Source organism: Aspergillus brunneoviolaceus, assembly GCF_003184695.1.
Source record: "Aspergillus brunneoviolaceus CBS 621.78 unplaced genomic scaffold BO95scaffold_49, whole genome shotgun sequence".
Classification (NCBI taxonomy): Eukaryota; Fungi; Ascomycota; class Eurotiomycetes; order Eurotiales; family Aspergillaceae; genus Aspergillus; species Aspergillus brunneoviolaceus.
In genome coordinates this window covers 191,522-211,986 of record NW_020290779.1, presented here as the reverse complement: position 1 = coordinate 211,986, position 20,465 = coordinate 191,522, and the positions used below count along the sequence as shown (strand labels likewise).

At 52.9% G+C, this 20,465-nt stretch overlaps 8 protein-coding genes across 8 annotated transcripts; 5 read left to right on the top strand and 3 right to left on the bottom strand.

The window, feature by feature from the left end:
- Nucleotides 1–235: 235 nt before the first annotated feature.
- BO95DRAFT_444726 (transketolase family protein) lies at nucleotides 236–2,703 on the bottom strand. Its single transcript, XM_025586948.1, has 2 exons — nucleotides 1,212–2,703; nucleotides 236–1,163 (listed from the first exon to the last, which is right to left on the bottom strand). Exons 1-2 carry the CDS (start codon nucleotides 2,304–2,306, stop codon nucleotides 291–293), a joined length of 1,968 nt encoding a protein of 655 aa, XP_025440472.1. The 5' UTR covers nucleotides 2,307–2,703; the 3' UTR covers nucleotides 236–290.
- Nucleotides 2,704–3,073: 370 nt separating this feature from the next.
- Nucleotides 3,074–4,491, top strand: BO95DRAFT_454671 (putative alcohol dehydrogenase; the record flags this gene model as incomplete). The annotated part of the gene is made up of 5 exons (XM_025588276.1): nucleotides 3,074–3,285; nucleotides 3,343–3,470; nucleotides 3,547–3,706; nucleotides 3,757–4,225; nucleotides 4,288–4,491. 5 exons carry the CDS (start codon nucleotides 3,074–3,076, stop codon nucleotides 4,489–4,491), a joined length of 1,173 nt encoding a protein of 390 aa, XP_025440471.1.
- A 298-nt stretch (nucleotides 4,492–4,789) lies between these two features.
- BO95DRAFT_192959 (uncharacterized protein) lies at nucleotides 4,790–6,552 on the top strand. The gene has a single exon (XM_025580964.1). The coding sequence runs from the start codon at nucleotides 5,193–5,195 to the stop codon at nucleotides 6,405–6,407; it is 1,215 nt and encodes a 404-aa protein (XP_025440470.1). The 5' UTR covers nucleotides 4,790–5,192; the 3' UTR covers nucleotides 6,408–6,552.
- A 731-nt stretch (nucleotides 6,553–7,283) lies between these two features.
- On the bottom strand, nucleotides 7,284–9,070 carry BO95DRAFT_483655 (uncharacterized protein; the record flags this gene model as incomplete). Its single annotated transcript, XM_025590306.1, has 4 exons — nucleotides 7,284–7,747; nucleotides 8,254–8,356; nucleotides 8,464–8,620; nucleotides 8,760–9,070. 4 exons carry the CDS (start codon nucleotides 9,068–9,070, stop codon nucleotides 7,284–7,286), a joined length of 1,035 nt encoding a protein of 344 aa, XP_025440469.1.
- A 1,660-nt stretch (nucleotides 9,071–10,730) lies between these two features.
- BO95DRAFT_516008 (uncharacterized protein) lies at nucleotides 10,731–11,533 on the top strand (the record flags this gene model as incomplete). The annotated part of the gene is made up of 1 exon (XM_025591788.1): nucleotides 10,731–11,533. Exon 1 carries the CDS (start codon nucleotides 10,850–10,852, stop codon nucleotides 11,531–11,533), a length of 684 nt encoding a protein of 227 aa, XP_025440468.1. The 5' UTR covers nucleotides 10,731–10,849.
- Nucleotides 11,534–12,267: 734 nt separating this feature from the next.
- Nucleotides 12,268–13,883, bottom strand: BO95DRAFT_444721 (CAAX prenyl protease RCE1). The gene is made up of 4 exons (XM_025586947.1): nucleotides 13,618–13,883; nucleotides 13,525–13,565; nucleotides 13,066–13,446; nucleotides 12,268–12,993 (listed from the first exon to the last, which is right to left on the bottom strand). Exons 1-4 carry the CDS (start codon nucleotides 13,670–13,672, stop codon nucleotides 12,460–12,462), a joined length of 1,011 nt encoding a protein of 336 aa, XP_025440467.1. The 5' UTR covers nucleotides 13,673–13,883; the 3' UTR covers nucleotides 12,268–12,459.
- A 353-nt stretch (nucleotides 13,884–14,236) lies between these two features.
- On the top strand, nucleotides 14,237–17,824 carry BO95DRAFT_417689 (ssDNA endodeoxyribonuclease RAD2; the record flags this gene model as incomplete). The annotated part of the gene is made up of 2 exons (XM_025584426.1): nucleotides 14,237–16,441; nucleotides 16,541–17,824. The coding sequence occupies 2 exons, from the start codon at nucleotides 14,237–14,239 to the stop codon at nucleotides 17,720–17,722; spliced, it is 3,387 nt and encodes a 1,128-aa protein (XP_025440466.1). The 3' UTR covers nucleotides 17,723–17,824.
- Nucleotides 17,825–18,318: 494 nt separating this feature from the next.
- Nucleotides 18,319–20,408, top strand: BO95DRAFT_483651 (flavin-containing monooxygenase; the record flags this gene model as incomplete). The annotated part of the gene is made up of 4 exons (XM_025590305.1): nucleotides 18,319–18,606; nucleotides 18,665–18,675; nucleotides 18,728–18,986; nucleotides 19,041–20,408. 4 exons carry the CDS (start codon nucleotides 18,319–18,321, stop codon nucleotides 20,343–20,345), a joined length of 1,863 nt encoding a protein of 620 aa, XP_025440465.1. The 3' UTR covers nucleotides 20,346–20,408.
- Nucleotides 20,409–20,465: the final 57 nt, after the last annotated feature.

The following is a 20,465-nucleotide window of genomic DNA, read 5'->3' as shown; positions in this document are numbered from 1 at the left end:
TCCAGCTTCATCTTCACATCACTAGCACTGGTCTAGGCCGCTCATCGTCTACCTTGTCTCAGACATCCACACCGTCTTAGCAACTTGCACTGCCAATCAACACCCTGCAGAGGGTTTTTCTCAGGGAGATGACCACCGCGCCCAGCTCTCGGGCTATTTAACCCAGCTTCCCCCTGTCTCCAACGCACATAAGTCTCTCATTTCTCTCAGTTGGGAGAGGGATGATGATTAGTATCCCACGAATTAAGCGGAATGGCATTGTCACATGATTATCTTTATCGTATCATTATTTACAGATCAACAAACTCACTTCTAAGTGCTTCTCCCTTCTTCAGACGATCAAGATAGGCGCTCACTTTTGCCGACAACACCCCGGTTTCATAGCCGAAGAACTTGTACGCAGCCTTGCCCGGCAAACTGTGGCCGAACCGACGAACAGAGATTCCCGCATCGGCGTACCGCTCCCATCCATTGGGAGCGTATGGTTCTATCACGACAGCAGGGATATCTTGATGCCTACGCAGAACCTCCCTCTTATATTCAATAGACTGTTGCTCGAACAGTCGCTGACACGGAAAACTGATGACCCGCGCCACAGTCCCCTGAGTCTCCTTCAAGTGCTTAGCAACCTCCAGTGCAAAGGATAGCTCGGCTCCCACTCCGATCAGCGTCACGGCCGCATCTTCGGCTTCTTCAAGGACGTATGCACCGCGTGCAACACCATCACGACGGGTCTGCTTCAGTTGCGGGATGGCATGGCGCGAAGTGGAAATGATTGTGGAGGTCTTCTTGGCCTCAATTGCTGCAATCCATGCGCCAGCTGTCTCTTCGCTGTCACCGGGGCGAATGTACAGAAGATTGGGCATAGCGCGGTACAAAGCTGCGAGTTCTATGGGCTGATGTGTCGGGCCGTCTTCACCCATTCCGATCGAGTCATGAGTCGCCGCATGGATGACCTGAAGATGCTGAAGGGCACCCATTCGAACGGCAGGTGCAGCATAGAGGTAGAACATGAAGAATGATGAGGTGATGGGGACAAAAGTGTTGGGAGCAAAGGCGGCCATGCCATTGGAAATGGCACACATCGCATGCTCACGAACACCATAGTGGATATACCGACCGGAGTAGTTTCCATTGATGCCACATGTGGTTTTCAAATCGGGCTAAGAATGGTCAGTGTGGGTCGATATGCTTGAACGGATTCTACTCACGTGTTGGAAATCTACTTTCCCTGGCCAGATCATGTTCACCGATGGGGAGAGATCAGCAGTTCCGACCATGAAGTTCTCAATTTCTTTAGCAACTGGATTGAAGACCAAACCAGAAGACGCTCTCGAGGCTGTGGGCTTCTCTGGAAATTCAGAAGGAATAAGGTCCTTCCAATTGGAAGGAAGGTCTCCGCGCATACGGCGGTGGAACTCTGCCCCCAGCTCGGGGTACTTTGCGCTATATTGCTTGACCAGAGAGTTCCAGTCTCGAACGAATGCTTCTCCCCGAGAAGGAAGTTCATGGAAGAAAGTACGGACTTGGTCACCAATGACAAATGTCTCGTCAGGGTCGAATCCATAGGCCCTCTTCATATCGGCAACGTCAGGAGATCCAAAGGCCGCACCATGGGCGGCCGCCATGCCTGCGACCTTGCTGCCCAGACCAATCACTGTTCGCACGTTGATGAACGTTGGCTTCTCTTGAGATGCACGAGCACGTTCCAGTGCTTGAACGAGGCCCTCGATGTCATAGCAGCCGTCCTCGATATCGATCACATTCCAACCACAAGCACGCATTTTAGAATTCACATCCTCCGTGTTGGTCAAGTCGACGGATCCATCGCAGGTGATCTGGTTGTTGTCGTAGACGACAGTCAGGTTGTTGAGTTTGAGGTGTCCAGCGAAGGAAATGGCCTCGAGTCCGACACCCTCCTGGAGGCACGCATCGCCAATCATGCACCAAGTATGATTCGAGACGACATCGTAGCCAGGTCGGTTGAATTTGGCAGCAAGGTTCTTGGTAGCCATGGCGAGACCAACAGCATTGGCGATACCCTGGCCCAGAGGCCCTGTTGTAACCTCGATACCTTCGTGCTCAATTTCGGGGTGGCCTGGGCACAGTGCATCAACGCGGTCGGAATGGTACGACTTCAGCTGGTCAAAAGTCATATCCTTGTATCCAGTCAAGTGCAAGAATGTGTACTGAAACAGGCAGGTGTGGCCGTTGGAGAGAACGAAACGATCGCGGTTGAAGTAATCGGGAGTATGGGGGGCATATCGCATGACATATCGCCAAAGCGCAACTCCAATGGCAGCCATGCCAATCGCACCTCTACTCTAGTCAGCTGCTTTGCTCAACCTTCTCTCACACGGTCAAATATCTTACCCAGGATGGCCTCCACCAAACTGCTGACACAAATCAGCAATGAGAAGGCGAAAGGTCTTCAAGACTTGGTCATGGTCCTTGGATAGCTGGCGCACCAGCGGCAAAGCCGATGCGCCATTGACGAGTGAGTGGTCGAGACCGACAGCCATAGTGACAAGTTTGTTCTTGTTGAAAATCCATTGCAAAGGGAGGCAGGGGGCTCTTTATACACTCGAATAACTAATAACGGTCTGGGGGAGCGTGGGGAAAGAAATCATGAAATGCGGTTTTGCTTTCTCGACTGGGAGATGACCAGACTTGTTGTACAGTACAGATCATGAGTGAAGGAAGGATGGATGGATCCATGCACTAGGTATGATAACTGACTTATCCTTTACGGCAGTTATATGCACATTACCCGATCGGGTAGGTGGTAGCGCCGATGACTCAGCGGGGAAAGTCGAGCCTCCCCCCGCTTAAAGACGCGGGCACTGCGGGTACTGCGGGCACTGCGGGGTTGATCTTCCCTGATCCAAACCGCCACAACATCCACGGTTATCTGTGGCTCGGATTGCCTTGCTGTACTCTGTACTTTCTGATCTTCTGCTTTGAAGGAGGCCACCGCCTCTTTCTTCTCCAACGATGAGTCTAATAAAACCCCCCCGGGCCTTTTCAGAGGGCGCATTGAAGTGAGCTCGACAACCTCATCATTCTTATCACCATGTCTCCGTCTTTCCAGATTCCCCAGCCCACGCCCTCGGTTGCTCCAGGCACTAAATCGGCGACGGCGGGTCCAGCGCTGCTCTCTCCACCATTCCCGAATCCGTCTCTTCAGGTTACTGCGGATCACAAGTTGAAATACGTCCCAGCGCCTGTTTATGCCCCACAACGAGGCGAAGTTCTCCTGCATATAAAAGCCACCGGCATCTGTGGGTACGCATATGGAGCTGTTGATGGAAATTTTTGTGCTCTCTGACGGATCATATTCAGATCAGATATACATTTCTGGAAAACAGGTCGAATCGGAGAATTGGTATTTGAAGGTGACTGTGTGATCGGCCATGAAGCGGCGGGAGTCGTCTTGAAGTGTGGAGAGGGTGTCACAGACTTCATGCCGGGTGAGTAATCTCAATGCCTATGCAAGTCGCATAACATGAATAGCGAGCCGGGGTCCTGATTCAATTGTCTGCTTAGGTGATCGAGTAGCAGTAGAACCAGGCGTTCCGTGCGAAAATTGCTTCCTCTGCGACGACGGTCGTTACAACCTTTGCGAAGATGTTCACTTTGCAGGTGTCTACCCTTATGCTGGGACTCTCCAGCGTTATAAAGTGCATCCTGCCAAATGGCTCCACAAGTACGTTTTCCTTGACTCTCTTGAGAGCTGGTATCTAAGACAAAATATAGACTTCCGGACAACATTTCGTTCGCTGAAGGTGCTCTGCTAGAGCCACTTTCCGTCGTCATGCGGGGGATCCAAGTGGCCCGTCTCCAACTAGGTCGTGGAGTAGTTGTCTGTGGCGCAGGTCCCATTGGGCTGATTGCGCTCGCTGCAGCTCGTGCTTCTGGGGCCCATCCTATTGTCATCACGGATATCGAGCCCAAGCGACTCGCATTCGCCAAAGAGTTTGTCCCCAGCTGCATTACATACCAGGTGAACGGCTCATTGGGTGCGGAAGGTAATGCCAAGGCAATCAGAGCATTGTTCGGGTCGAGGGAGTATAATGCTCCCGAGACGGTCCTTGAATGCACCGGAGTAGAGAGCAGCGTGTGTACGGCGGCGTTCACAGCCCGCAGAGGCGGCGCTGTGGTCGTCATTGGGGTGGGAAAATCGGTTATGAACAATCTTCCGTTCATGCATATTTCCTTAGCCGAGGTCAGTATCTGAGCCCAGTTCTTCCTTCTTCGTACCGTGGCTAACAAATGACGACTGGATAGATCGATCTGCGATTCATCAATCGTTATCGCGATACCTGGCCTCCTGCTATTGCTTGTCTCAGTGGAGGAATCCTTGACCTGAAAAAGCTTGTGTCGCATACATTTCCATTGGAGAGAGCGGTGGAGGCACTTGAGTTATGTGCTGATCCGCGCAACGGCAGTATCAAGGTCACCGTTCTGGATGAGGTAGAGGCAACCCTATAGACCCGATGAGATGAATATGGATTCTATTTTCACGACTTATTAAGACAATCTGCGATAATATTGAGTAGTGGAGGCATCATAAGCACGATGTGAGCTTCGGATGCACGACCCTGCGGCCGCGTATCATAATGTACAGCTGTTCAGTACGGGACCGAGAAGATAAGTCATTGGCATTTAAGTAAGTTCAATCGCTATTGTCCTTGGATCACATGAGATTAGGATCGAAGTCTACTTTATCCATAATTTCAAGGGAGTCAGGTATAGTCTAATTGACTGGTGGTGATATCTGACTGACCTGTGTGATAGGCAGTTCGTTGTTCCAAAAGAGCGCTTGAAAGTGGCATGCATTGTCTCATGACGTGTTCAACAATAAAGCCTTAGGACACAAGTGATTGTTCACAGCACGGGTAGTTAATCTGCCCTTAGAGCTGCCGCAGAGGAAGACAATGCTCTTTGTTCAAAGCTATCTGAGCCAGTTGGAGAGGTTACTTTGGCACAGGCGAAGAGACAGCCAGCACAAACAAAGAATATCACATATTAGCAGGAATGCTCCAGCTATTTGAGATGATCTTGCTGAGAGAACTACAACAAGAGGGACCCTCTTGAGGAAATACAGAGTACTTAAAGTGAGTGCACCCTGGCCTATCTCCAATTCCCAGCGTCGAATGTCAAGTTAGTTTATGCCCTCCTGAAGCTCTTCTATGTCTATCTCCTCGCCTCTTTCCCGCCCATCAAGTTCCAAAAAGCCAGCCATGTCTCCTGTCAATCTCGGGTCGATGCCTACCAAGCATTTCTCGCACATTACGAGGTACCTGGACGAGGCGACCTTTCTCTCTCTCCGTCAGGTCTCTCGGAGAATGCACTACTTGGTGGAGCCTATGACGGAGGCGATCTTCGCGCGGTATCTCGAGACCGTCGAGACGAACCTGTCGTACCACAGCCTCCTGCGCATCCACTGCGATCTGGCCTGGCCGAGGGGCAACCCGCTGGCGGCACTGGTCAAGAGACTGGTGATTCGGTATCCGTACACGGGGCCTAACTCCCCCTTCAACAGACTGGCGCTGTCCAGCGAGATCGAGGACCCCCTTGCCCTGCCGGAATTGTGGGCGCTGCGCTGTGATCTCGTCACCGCGTTCACCGAGTGCCGGGACTTCGAGTTCCACCTGGACGAGCCCGCCGACTGGCCCGTGGACTGCATCCACGCCGGCGACGTGGTGCGCGTTATGTTCACTATCTTCAACGATGCGGGGATCCCCCTCGAGCGACTCAAGATACACACCTCGTTGCGCTCCGCTCCAATCCTGGAGCAGCCCACCACGACCCCGTACCAGGTCCTCCAGCTCCCCAACTGGACCGTCCCCACGCTGTACCCCGAGGTGCTGCGCGGCCTGCGCGTGCTTTACCTGCACGACGACTACTTCCGGGAATACCGCGGTACGTCGATCGTCTGGGAGCTGCTGGAGGGCACCCCGGCGCTAGAGGAACTGCGCATCGTTGGCAGAGGCCGCAAGCATCCCACAGGGAACACCCTCGAGGCTCTATCGACGGCGCGGCTGGCCTCCGCGCGGATCCGGGTGTTTTCCGTCCGGAAGATCGAGTCCACGGCCGAGATTCTGCGGACGTGTATCCGGAAGATGGCCGTGCGGGGCCTGGAGATGCTGGAGCTGAGGGATCTAATGTTGACTACGAGGGCGACGGGGGAGTCGTGGGAAGAGGTCTTGCAGAGCGTGTGGCGGATGTGTGTCGATCTGACGCGCATCAATTTCAGAAACCTCGGCGCTCGAGACGAGAGGACGGGGGGTGTCAGGCGGCTGCTGCAGACTGGGTGTCGGTTGACAGTCTCAGTAAGGCAGATGGTCTTGGAGCAATTGGTCGAGAAGGCGAGGAGGATGAGAATGGGTGGCGCCGTCCAATGACTGCGGCTTGTCCTGGAGACATGCTCGGTAATGGAGATGTGGGCTGCGCTGCTGCAACGGAAGTAAATCATGCACAACGTCAGATCCTACTTGTGTGTACAGTGCCATAAGTGCGTCTGTGTACATACATCACCTCAAAAAAACCGCCTGTAATACTCGGCAGTAATGATTGTATCACATTCCTCATCGATACCCACCATATACATATATTTGTAGGAACCACATGGCCACGCTGACTAACGCTGGCTGTTGTGTGACCAAATCCAGACCAATTTTGACCTCACTTCGCCCTTGCTAAATTTTCTTTCCCACAAATCCCTCTCTACTTTTGGCGAGAAAAATACAAAGAAAAATGATATCATCTCAACGCTCATCATTTTTTGTACTTCTCATTCTCCTCTATGAGTGATCAGACTACATTTACATCTACAGTAGACACAGAGGGGAAAGGCTCTGTCAGCGATTGTGAAGCCTCAGAGGTAAGGTGTATGGAACGTGTTCTCAATTTTCTTGGTGGTTGGAACTGACTGAATTATCAACATGAGAAGCAGCCTGATAACCGCGTTGCACCACGTGGCCGTATTACTTAGATATGCCGACAGGCTCCAACCAAGCTCACTCACTTCATTCACTAGCCGGCCAACCGGAATAGGGCATTCACCAAACATGCTGAACACCAAAACTTGCCAGATGGACATCGACATGGTTGAGCAGGACGATACAAGTGATAAAGCTATAACAAAACAAAGGTGAATGAAAGAGGAACTCCACTGGAACACCATGGCGTGCAGGCAGGCAAGCAGACAGAGGCGACACAGAGCGGATCGCGTTTATTCAGATGCAGGTGGGTTGGCCTCACTCTGCTGAGCCGATTCTTCAGATGAAGACGGGGTGGCGCCCTTTGGCTCGGCTCCCATCGACTACCAGTACCATATGTCCGTTGGGTGGGTGCCTGTTGGCTGTGCTCTCATTGACTACTAGTACCTTATGCCCGTTGACAGCTTGCCCGTTGGGGGTTCCCTTGGCTGTGTGCGTGTTGGCTGTGTGCGTGTTGGCTGTGTGCGTGTTGGCTGGGTGCGCGTTGGCTATGTGCCCATAGGCTGGAGGTCCATTGACTGGAGGGCTGTTGACTGGAGGGCTGTTGACTGGAGGGCTGTTGACTGGAGGGCTGTTGACTGGAGGCTTGTTGACTGGAGGGCTGTTGATTAGAGGACTGTTGACTGGGGGTCCATTGACTGGAGGGCTGTTGACTAGAGGGCTATTAACTAGAGGGCTGTTGACTGGAGGACTGTTGACTGGAGGTTCATTGACTGGAGGGCTGTTGACTGGGGGTCTATTAACTGGGGGTCCATTGTGAGGAAGCATAAAAGACAAATGGATTGATATAAATGATCAGTTCTTTCATGAAGTGGAAGATAGTTGTATTGAGGAGAAAGTCCATGAGGACTGGAATGGCTATATACCATGATACGGTAGACTATACAGTATGCACTAAAGACGCAGGTGACAATCTAGGCAGGAACGGAACAATAGTTAACTACTATCAGTGAATGAATCGGTGACGGCCACATGGATTTCAGCTAGTATCTGAGGAACTACTATCTAGGTATCAAAGAGCGGCCGAAGGCGGTGAGATGCCTGACTAATGGGAGGCCAGGCCTTTGCCCACATTGACCATGGGCTCTGGGTGGACGCCTATATAATCCAGAACAGATATCAGCATCGATGGACGGATGAAAGGGTCGAGCTTGTCAGATGATCGAAGCGAAGTAAGATAGACCCAGTGAGCGAAACCAGAGGGATGGAATGTTGTTTGTTTGAAAAGCAAAGGAATGAAGCTACGCACCTTCTCCCCTGGCCTCTTCAAGCCGCAGAACCATACCATGCAGGACTATCGGTTGGTAATTCGCCTGCACGGCCGTCAAGATCTGTTGTGCTTGCTGGACGGTCTGCATGCAAGCCACCCAAGGTTAGTAATGTGACTCTGACTCCTGCTATGCATACCTAAAATAGGCCGATGGCTGACTTGAATCTCCAGAAGGGACCAGAAACTTACCTGGAAGGTGACGAATGCGATATATTGGCCACCTGGGTTGCCATTGGGGCGAATCTTGAAATGGACGATCTTCACCCAGCAATCGGCTGACCACCGTCCCTTGAACGTCGCCTTGAGGTCTGCGGACAACTTGGCTGGAGGAATCCCATTCCTCAGGCTGGATTTCGAGAGAGGTTAGTATGGCTAATCTTCGTTCCGTAAAAAAGATGGAAGTGACAGCTGCAGCAAGAGAAGGGATTGATGATGATGATGGTGGAGGTGGAGGTGGTGGTGATAATCGGGGTAGTAGCACTTACTTGCCAACCAAAAGGGCGCTTCCCCTTGGGCAAAGATACTGTGCGTTCACGTCGGTAAGCACAGTTTGTTGTTGTTGTTGTTGAGGTAGTGGCGGTGGCAGAAATGAGGGTTGCTGATAGCCGCCAAACATAGGCGGCTGAGCATATGGCAACACTGCAGGGCCAAACATATGAGGTGGTGCAAGCCACTGCTGCTGCTGCTGCAAAGCAGGATGGTATGGCGCAGCACACTGCTGACCAGCATAAATATATGGTCCTTGTCCACCATACTGCTGCTGATCAGCCGCGTGATAAGGAGGAAGCATGGCCATGGAGGATGAACAAAGCTTGTGTGAAGTGATGGCTATCAAAGGTGAGAGGAGGGATATCAGCTGGGAGGAGAAGCTAATTTTCGTGGACAACGAGATGTTCGAGTGATAGCTACGAGCAAGAAGCGTGGCACGAAGTTGGTGAAAGGAGGAAGGAGTGGGCGAGGGTGGTGTTCTTTTATGCATCAGCTATGCTTTCAGTGTGAGGTAGGCAGCCCTGAGCAAACTTCCGCTGAGTCAATGTCTAACTTTGCCAGGACAGAAAGATCTGTGAGTGTACACTCTCCTACATAGTTTGAACTCGTCACTCTGGAAGGTAACGGGGGTAGGTCGAATCACCCGACCCACGGAGCGTCTACGCCCGTGAGGTAAGAGCACGGGAATCTATGAGAAGAGTATGATATTCAGCTTTGAATGGACATACGATCAATCATCCTAACTAGGGCTATACGGTCCCTGGGAAAATGAGACTAACTCGAGAGACACCTGAAGATCTGCCTTCGATCATGAAGTCTCTCATCAGTCGAATATCTTTAGCTACGTCTCTCGTCTCAAGAGGAAAGCGACAAAGCAACAAGAAGCAGCATCGCGATGCATCTTCTCTCTCTTCTGAGCCTGCCCATGGTACGGTTGTTGCTTGAGTTCAGTTCAATGCGCCCTACAGAAGGTGATGGCATCGCAGTATCGAATCCACCAATCAGGATGAGCCCGGAATTACAGTCCCGGGGACGACAACAGAGAACATTGCTGATCGCTGAAGAGCACTCGAAATGCTGTGGCGAAAGAAGAATTACGCAGTCTGATCTCTGAGTCAAGCGAATGAGACGTGATGCGGGACTATGTTCCATCGCCTTGCATAGGGATGAGCAGAATTTCGAACTTGCACAGGAGGCCCTTGAGATATTGTACTGGGTGGGATCAAATCTTACAGTGTGCTAGGCAAGAGAGTCGACAAGGGGGCCAATTCAAAACCGGAATCGTGATGCAGATTCGGACTCCCTAGATCAGCTGCCACTGACATCTTTTCTCTCTCACTGAGGATGGGAGATGAGAGAGGGTGATGTAAATTCTCGGTCATTGACAGGCATTGGGTTTATTTCCTGACCAAAAGGTTTGACTACACGGGGCTTTTGCAAGGCTGCCTGCAAAAACGCAGGCAAAGATCTTTGTGACGATACTCGGAAACATAGCTGAACACACGCCTGTAATGATGCTCGAGGAGACAGCCAAACAGAACTATAAAGTGTTTATCGGGGAAGAAATCAAGTAGAGCACTAGTTATTACCTTAATTAATCAAGAAGAGGGTTAGTATTGATTGCAAAGATAATCCACCGGGTGCTCCGCAGGCGCCTTCCTCTTTCCTGCATCCATCAATCACCAAGTTCACTCGCAAGTAAGCCTCCACCAGCAGCACAGGCATCTCTCAGCCCCACTGGCCTGCAATCTAGTCCGGCCAGCACGATTTGATTCTGTCGAAATTGAGGGTCTCGAACCCCTGAACAAAAAATGGGGATGTGGCGCTAGAATCAGGGACGCAGTGGAGGGAGTCCCACCAGTCAGAGCAGCAAATCCACTCCCTGCCAAGCGTATCCTCCAACGCTAACTTTGTATATGACTCGTATATAACTTCGCTTATTTATTTCCTTTCAACTCCTGTTTCCACCTCCCGAGTGCCATTCTTTCTCACCTATCTATCCCTTCCTCCCTCGTTCGATTCCTCACCACAGTCCCTCATTTCCCACCACCACCACCGCCACCCACAAGAAACCATAGTAACAGCCATGAAGCTCCTCACCACCACCATCTCCTTTTTCCTAGGCCTCACCCTCGTCGCCGCCAAAACAGATATCGGAGCCCCCTGCACCTCCTCCACCACCTACGTGGGCGGCATCTTCACCCGGATCTTCTACATCCCCGACACCGGCGAACTCTGCGAGCTCATCGACTGCGGCGGCGGTCGCGCGCCTCCCAAAACCACCGTCCCAGGCTGTCCACTCTACTCAGGTACAGAGCCCGTGCCGACGCATTATCTCCCCGGCTGGGGTCCAAACGGCCGCCTGATTGAGACCACGACCACGACTACCTCTGGTGCTGCTGAAGCTACAAGCGAGACCAGTGCAATCACGGCTACTGCGGGTGCGGGTGGAAGTGTGTACGCTTCTGCTTCTGCGTCGGCGTCTACTGATACTTCTTCGTCGTCGTCGTCGTCGTCGTCGTCGGCTACTGCTACCGACGCTGCAGCGGCTCAGATAACCGGCCCTTCGGCCAGCGACTCCGCACGCGACTCGGCCTCGACCGCGCTGACTTCGCGTTCCGGTGCCACGGGTTCTGCGGCTGCTGCCGCGAATGCTACCACTACTGGGGTGGTGAGGGGGAACGATGCGGCGGCTGGATTCCGGGTGCGGAGTGCGGGGGTGGCGGGGGTGGTTGGGGCTGTTGTTCTTGTGGGGGGTGTGATGCTTTGAGGTTCGAGGGAGGTAGCTAGTATGTTTTGTTAAGTGGAATAAATGTTGTTGTACAGTTTTCTATCTCGGTGGAGGGTGTCATGGAGGGGCTATTTTCTACGGGGTGTGCTCACGTCGCCCAAGCTTAGCTCATGGGTCGATTGAGTTGGCGATCTGGAGTCAATTCGAGTTGGTGATCGTGGGTCGTGGGTTTCTTGCCACTGTGTGCCCCTTTGTCCATGGCTGTTGGCCCAGGTGATCAAGTCAATCGTAGATTTCTGTTGCGGGTAGGAGATTCACTTCATACTAGAGCTTGGAGGTTCAGTGGGTTTCCTGGATATCTTGTCGCTTGGAATGCTTGACGTCAACGCTGGTGCAACAGGGGATTATAGTGGGTTCAAGGCCCACTCGAGAAGCTACTGCGTACTTCAGAAGCTAGTCCATACTTGAGCAGATATTGCACTTCAGATGGGATCGATATGCTTCGATACTGACCAAGGATATTTGACGTGTCTCTGTGTAACCAAAATATCATACTAACTAAGGGTTGCTTATGTGAACTAGTGCACGTGCACATACATGTTCAACCTCCCGGCGCGACATCTGAACAGTACATGTAGAAATCTGCGCCGGGCCTGGGCTGATACCCCGCGTTCGAATCCAAATGTTTGCTTCTGCAGAGTGTGCTGGGCAGCAAGCAGGGAGGGGTACTTTCAACACAACTATCTAGAATCAAGTCAACCTGTGAAGATGAACACATTGTATTAGGAGCTATTGAACAAGAGGTGTTGATCTCCCTAATAATTAAACTAAACCTCACGATATGTCCTACCTACTTCAGGTCGCATTAAAATATATTATATATGTATAAAACATGGCTCGTCCTCGTCCATTAAATCCAGACGCATCCATCAGTGCTGATGCTTCACAACCTTCCCTACCATTGATTATGCCCTTTTATGCGGACTTGAGAAAGAGGCCAGAGCATTCAAGGACTCCGACAAAGGCCACAGTGCATAGTAGAACCCCAGCGCGCCCCCGACGAGCAGGACATAGTAGGCAACCGTCCAGCCCATGCCCAACTGCCCATATCCCGTCTCATCCGAGCTGCCACTCTTCCCCTTGGCCAATGGGGGCCCGATGGGTACGCCTGCCTCGACCCGCCCCCACAACCGGGGCAGTCCGCACCAGTTGCAGAAGGTATGCGCGAGAATGACTGCCGGGAGCGAACCGGTGCGCAGGTAGAGGAAAGTGGCATACCATCCGAAGATGGTGGTGTAGCCGAACTGGAAAATGGAGCGCAGTAACGCTGCGACCACCGAGGTGTCGGGATGCGTGAGGCGGAACTCGTAGAAGTGGTGCACGTGCGCAATACCAAAGTACAAGGGTGCTACGAAGACAATGTGGCCCGAAGACACCTTGGCCAGCAGATGCAGCGGGACAATCGCTGAGCGGAACATGATTTCCTCGGTGATTGGACCCTGTGATTTTTGTTTTTGTTTTTCAATGATTAGTCACGCTGTTGGGTGTTTCGAATGAGAGCTCAAACCTACCGCCACGTAGTTTCTCCAGCCGATCCAGCTGCGCAGGGAAGCGCTGATCCGGCTACCCTGGATCCAGTCCCGCCATTCCCCCTCGGCGATGCCTCTTTCGAACAAAGGCCCCGCGAAGAGGATGGCTGTCAGCAGCAGGCTGCGGAAGATGTCGCCAAAGCTGACGGGCCACCACCCCAGGAGTTTGAGGGCCTCCGTCAGAGACCCGTCGTCTTTGCCGATGATCAGCCAGGCGACGATGAGAGTGCTCGCGATGCATGAGAGAGTCACGCTGCGGATTCTCGCCCGGATCACTGACGGTGCATCGCGACTCAGAGTGGGGGACGGCCGGGTGGTGATATTCACGTAGAATGGAATCACGTAAAGAAGAGTCAGGAAGACCTGAAATCCGCATCTTAGTCAAAGTTGACCTTGCGATCTCATCGCTATCTACTTCAAAGAGCTGTCTGGATCGCTTACCGAGAAGAAAGCTGCTGCTGCCGTTGAAATAGCTGGTTCATCTGCATAAGGTGTTAGCACTCAGTCCGAGAAGCGATAATGTAAAGAGCCTACCGTAATCCTTGGAGTAAAGCGTCCGGAGACGAGTGAGCAAGTTGATGGGGGCCATAATAAACCCGATCAGTGCTCGGATCGGAATGAGGAAAGTTTGATTGAAGATGGAACCCGGATCAACCACGATGTCAACAAGTCCACATGAGAAATTGAGTCCGGACAGTCCTCAATTGCACAGACTGTTCGTCTGGGGGTAGAGTAAATAGGCGAACAATAGCCCCGAGAATGCAAGAGGGAAGATGAACAAAGGGAACGGAGGGGAACACGACGTCCGGCTGTAAATGCCGAGTTTGACAGGCACCAAGGCATCAACGCAGTAGCCCGTTCCAGATAGTCACGTGACTGACATGGGCCACACTAGTCGGTCACATGATCGATGCCGTCATTGGAAGTAATTAAGCCCACGTGATCGCGCGCGCTGTCTGCCTGCGAGGGTGGCGTCGCGGGGGACCCTCTCGCGTGAAGCATCCCTCTTTTCTTGTCAAATACCTTACGGTGATTCAATCTGGTCGGTAAGGTCGGTCTCGCGGCCGGATTCAGTTTGAATTGCTCTCGTGCCGTCCAAATGCTCAGTCGTTGCGGTTGACCCTCGCTTTAATCCGGGAATCGACCCGGCAGCATGGGTGTTCATGGACTGTGGACAGTCGTGCAGCCTTGCGCAAGGCCCATCAAGTTAGAAACGCTCAACAAGAAGCGTCTTGCAGTGGATGCATCTATCTGGATCTACCAGTTCTTGAAGGCCGTCCGCGACAAGGAGGGAAACGCTCTGCGCAACTCGCATATCGTTGGCTTCTTCCGCCGGATATGCAAGTTGCTGTACTTCGGGATCAAACCGGTGTTCGTCTTCGACGGCGGCGCTCCAATCCTCAAGCGACAGACCATCAACAATCGGAAGAAACGCCGGGAGGGCCGCCGCGAAGATGCAGTCCGAACGGCAGGGAAACTGCTGGCAGTGCAGTTGCAGAGATCGGCCGAAGAAGCGGCAGCAGCGAGCCGCCAGAAACGAGTCGCGGACCGGGAGGAGGCAGTGCCAGATAACCCTGTGTATGTTGACGATGCCTTTATGACAGAAAAGGAAAAGAACCAGACGCGCTCCTTCAGGAAGAAGGATGCCTACCATTTACCCGACTTGCAAGTCTCCCTCGCGGAGATGGGAGCGCCCAACGATCCCCGCATCATGTCTCGAGAAGAACTCGAGGAGTATGCCCGGCAATTCCACCAGGGTGAGGATATCAATCTATATGACTTCTCCAAGATAGACTTCGATAGTCCATTCTTCGTCAGCCTCCCGGCTACGGATCGGTACAATATCCTTAATGCGGCCCGACTCAGAAGTCGCCTGCGTATGGGGTACTCGAAGGAGCAACTAGACACCATGTTTCCTGACCGTATGGCCTTTTCGAAGTTTCAGATCGAGCGTGTCAAGGAACGAAACGATCTTACGCAACGCTTAATGAATATCAACGGCATGAATGGGGAGGAGGCATTTTACAAATCAGGGCAGAGAATAGCTGGTGAAAGAGGAAAGGAATATGTCCTAGTCAAGGACAATACCATCGAGGGGGGCTGGGTGTTAGGTGTGGTGGGGAATAAGGAAGGCCAGGAGGACAGGCCAATCGATGTTGACGAGTACGGCCAGCATCAGGTGGTAGCTCCGAAGGAGGAGTTTTCAGATGACAGCGATGGCGGCTTTGAAGATGTCCCAATCGAGGGCCTCAACCGACTCCCTAAGCTTCCTTTCCTGCGAGAAGGCGCTTTCGACGAATCGATCATGAACCAGATGCGTGGTGATGTGGAGGGCAGAAAGCCCTCGGATATTGTGGACGATGACTCTTTATTCGTTCGCAACGACCCACGTACGAGCTTCCCAAGTAATGATCTCACTAACGGCGACGATATGTTTGACGATCTTGAAGATAATGACGAGGAGCTCCAGCGCGCTATACAAATGTCTCTGGAAACCCCGGCCCACGGCCAAGACGACAAAGACATGCCAGAAATTCAATTGAATCGAAGCGAAGCTTCCTTACCCCAGCCAAGGGATGAGCCCGCGGATCTCACGGATGAAAGTGAAGATGACTTTGACTTTGCGGCTGCTCTAGCTCAGTCTAAGAGGACACAAAAGACCGCCCCTACTACTCGTGTGGACAATCCATTTGACGGTCCTTTGCCTTTTGAGTCAATGCAGCTCATGAAGCCGAGCAAGGTCAATGAGCCACGAAAAGAGGAGGAAACCGAGAAAGACCAAGCTAAGGATGAAGGGGAAGCGACAAAGCCCAAGAAGGAGGCTTTGCCTCTGCCCCCGTGGTTCTCAGCGGCATCCCGTGATACTCATAATGCCAAGTTCATCGCCGACGAGGTTGAATCTCGACCAGCTAGGGAAACTCGTGGTGAGAAGCACGACTCGGACACACTTTTCGTACGGGATGAGGCAGCAAATCACAAATACGCTCGGCGTGAACCCGCGGGTAGGAAAGAGGTCATCAATGTTGATTCCGAGTCTGAAGGGGAAGAAGAGAGCTTACCTACTCCGACTAATGCTCCGACGATACACACCACACTAACTACTGTGGAGGTACCCGTCTCTGAAAAGTCTAGTGAACATTCTCCACCCGAGACATACTCTAATGACATTCCAAAGGAGTCTGAACCGGTCAATGAACTTGAACCAACTTTATCCAATGGCGACATAGCCAACACTACTGAAGACTACGACATTGCACGGTCCGAATCGTCCCCCACTCCTGAGTTCGAGGATGTCGCCATACCGCATATTGGCAGGCCTGACGATGCTATGCCTGGAGCGCAAGATTATTTCGAGAACGTTGTGACAACAACTGGAGGCATAGCAGATAACACCAAGTTTGTCGCAGAAGATGCACCAGTTTTTGAGCTTGTTGACACTGGAGACAGCATCGAGCAGGAAGACTATTCTGATCCTGAAGACGAGGATTTAATGCAGCAGCTTGCAGCTGAAGGTGAAGAACATGTCCGATTTGCTGCCGCCCTCAACTCTGAGACGAACACCGCTAGTGCATTCGACTATGAGCAGGAGCTTAAGCAATTGCGGTTTCAGCAGAAGAAGGATCGCCGAGATGCCGATGAGGTGTCGCAAGTCATGATCACGGAGTGCCAGCAGCTGCTGTCGCTCTTTGGCTTGCCGTACATTACCGCGCCCATGGAAGCTGAGGCCCAGTGTGCGGAATTGGTTTCTTTAGGGCTCGTTGACGGCATAATCACTGATGATAGCGATTGCTTCCTCTTTGGCGGCACACGGATATACAAGAATATGTTCAACCAGGGCAAGTTCGTTGAATGCTACTTGTCTTCCGACCTGGAGAAGGAATACGCCCTCCATCGCACCAAGCTGATTAGACTTGCCCATCTATTGGGCAGCGATTATACGGAAGGTATTCCCGGGATTGGCCCTGTGACTGCATTGGAAATTCTTACAGAATTTGCCGACTTGGAAGAGTTCAACGAATGGTGGACACGAGTGCAGACAGGGGTCAGTATGAGTGACAGCGAGCATGCTGCCTTTTACAAACGGTTCAAGAAGCAAGCTTCAAAGATATTCTTGCCGCCATCCTTCCCTGATCACCGGGTGGACATTGCTTATCTCGAGCCTGAGGTGGACTCCGACCCTTCGCCTTTCCAATGGGGCGTGCCTGACCTGCATGGTCTACGCAACTTTTTGATGTCGACGGTTGGCTGGGGCCAAGAGCGGACCGACGAGATTCTTGTGCCTGTTATCCGTGACATGAACCGCAGAGAGCAAGAAGGCACTCAGTCAAATATCACCAATTTCTTGACAGGACCCCAGGGTGCGGGCGCATTCGCTCCTCGTGTCCGTACCGGCGGCCAGAGTCGAATGGAGAAGGCTTTTCGTCGTCTTCAACAGCAGGCTGGGACTGCAGCAGCACCCCACCCCTCGGACGGGGAGGCTGCTCCCACTGCTGATGTCTCGCCCGAGAACCAGCTCTCGTCTGCCAAAGAAGCGGGCACCAAACGGGGTGCGCGCAAAGCACGTGCTGTGGATCCGGAGCAGGTGGCTGATAAGGCTCAGACCACTAAGAAGAGGAAAACCCGCCGTGGGGCTAATTAGTGTGCAGCTCAATTCTGGGGAGGTGGTCGATCTTGTGGTCTGAAATGTATGAATTTGTATATATTAATTAGTTAGAGAAAGAAACGCGATTAATGCCTTGCTGCCTGGTGCTGCTACTTTTGGGGGCCGCGGTACTTGGGGGTTTGCAGCGTTTGCAACACTCCTTTCCCTTGTATACATCGACGCCGACATCGATCCTAGTTTTTTATCTCTTCCAAGAACAGTACATGGTCTCCCAGAAGGTGTGCTTCGATTCTACATCTGACTGAAATGCCAATGCCTACCCGTGTTCTTGCGCTCTTCTAATTATCAAGTCTGTCGCCGCATCGGTCTCGACATCACACCATCACTATCTGCGATGATGCGATCCCGGGACAGTATTGAAGTTGAATGGCCGGCCTGCAGGTAATCTACGTGACCTCAGAAATGGTGCGAATGGCGTGCAGATTGAGGTAGCCGCGGCGGTATCCATGGTCCACCGCCGGCTTTACCCCTCCTCCTTCCCCTCCTGCTCCACGAGATCATTATATCAATGGAGGGGTCGACCACAGTAAAGCCCCCCAACTGCCACTTGCACCTTGAGAACCTATAGAACTATGGCAGCAGTCAAAGGTCCACAAGCCGTTCATACGGAACTACCGATATTGAATGGCCAGAATGGCGCTCTGCCAGCGAAGGAAGCTGTCACCCAAGCTGTCGAAACCACCAAGTCCGACGATCTCCAACGCCCAGCTTTCGAGATAGAAGAGCATCCAATCGACCAAGTCCGACCGATCAAGGTCGGCGTAGTTGGCGCTGGTCTGGCTGGAGTCACAGCAGGGATTCTTTTTCCAGCAAAGGTCCCCGGAGTCGATTTGAGGATCTATGAGAAGAATGCCGATGTGGTAAGTCGCCTTTCCTACCAACGAATCCGGAAAGTTTAATAACGCCATCGGTCAACAGGGAGGTACATGGTAGGCTTTCCCAAAGGTCACTACTTCTCGATATCTGTTGCTAATAGATTAGGTTCGAGAATACATATCCCGGGGTTCGTTGCGATATTCCCGCGCACGTATATCAGTCCGGCTTTTCTCCGAACACACAATGGACGGAGGAGTTTGCACAAGGAGCGGAGATCAGATCGTATTGGCAAGGGCTCGCGAGAAAATATGATGTCTACAAGTATCTGCGTCTGCAACAGAAGATCGAGCGTGCGGTCTGGCAGCCCGAGAAGGGGAAATGGCTGGTGACGATTCAAGATCTCAAGGACCAGCAGACACCTGGGGTATGCTCCAGCAACTTTCCATCGCGAAAAAGCAGATTCTAATGCCGCTGGTAGCGCTACGAAGAAGAGCTCGACGTGCTGATCAACGCCATCGGCCACTTCAACGCGTGGAAGCTGCCCGACTACGAGGGCATCGACTCATACGAAGGCACCCTCTTCCACTCCTCAAACTGGAACCACGAGGTTGATCTACAGGGAAAGCGAGTTGCTCTGATCGGAAACGGAGCCTCAGGCCTGCAAGTCCTACCCTCCATCCAACCCATCGCACAACATGTAGACCACTATGCGCGCAATCGCACATGGGTCGCCGACTCCTTCGGCACGACAGGGGTTCGTCGCCTCGAACCCAACCTCTTCTCCGAAGAACAGCTGGAATCGTTCAAGGACCCAGACACCTATCTCCGATACCGCAAGAGCGTGGAAGAAGGCTACTTCTCCCGCTTCGGCGCAGTGTTCAAGAACACCCCCGAAAACCAGGAGCTCCGCGAGAAATGGACCAGGTTGATGCTCTCGCGCATCGGGAAGGACTCCAACCTGGCCGACAAGATCATCCCCGATTTCCCGCCCAACTGCCGGCGCCCCACGCCGGGACCAGGCTACCTCGAGGCCCTGGGCCAAGAGAACGTCAGCTACATCCAGACGCCCATCCAGCGGTTCACGCCGACGGGGATCGTCACCACCGACGGGGTCGAGCGGCCCGTGGACATCGTCATCTGCGCGACGGGTGCGAACGTGGACCACGCGCCCCCGTTCTCGATCATCGCCAACGGCGTCGACCTGAAGGAAGCGTGGACGCACGACGGCCTGTACGGCTTCCCCTACAACTACCTCGGCATGGCCACCCCGGGGTTCCCGAACCTGCTGTGGATCGGCGGGCCCCATTCCACCGGCCAGGGGGGCAGTGTGCCGAACTGCCTGGAGAACCAGATCACGTACATCGCCAAGCTGCTGCGTAAGCTCCACGCGCAGGGCATCAAGGCCCTGGCGCCGTCCAAGGCGGCGACGGACGACTTTGTCGAGTACTGCGATACCTTCTACCCGCGCACGGTGTGGACAGGCAACGACGACTCGACCCCCGGGCAGAAGAACTGTCGCTCGTGGTATAACGGCGGGAGGCCCGGGGGCCGCATCCATGGCCTGTTTCCCGGCAGCGCGTCGCATCTGAACTACCTGCGGCGGGATCCTCGGTGGGAGGATTGGGAGTACACCTATACCAATCCGAGTGGGAATCGGTTCGCGTACTTTGGGAATGGTTGGACGCAGAGGGAACTCGAGACGGGGGCCGACTTGACGCCGCATCTGAATAGGCCGGATACGATTGACTTGCGGACATATCTGGAGGGTTGGTGGGATGCTTAAAAGATTAGGGTTTAGGTTCGAGGGGAATTCATAGCTCTAGAAGTGCATAGAGATCTACAGGATATACGTGAACTCATCGAGTTCTTTGGCATAGATTTCATTTGGCTGTGGTGTGTAGAT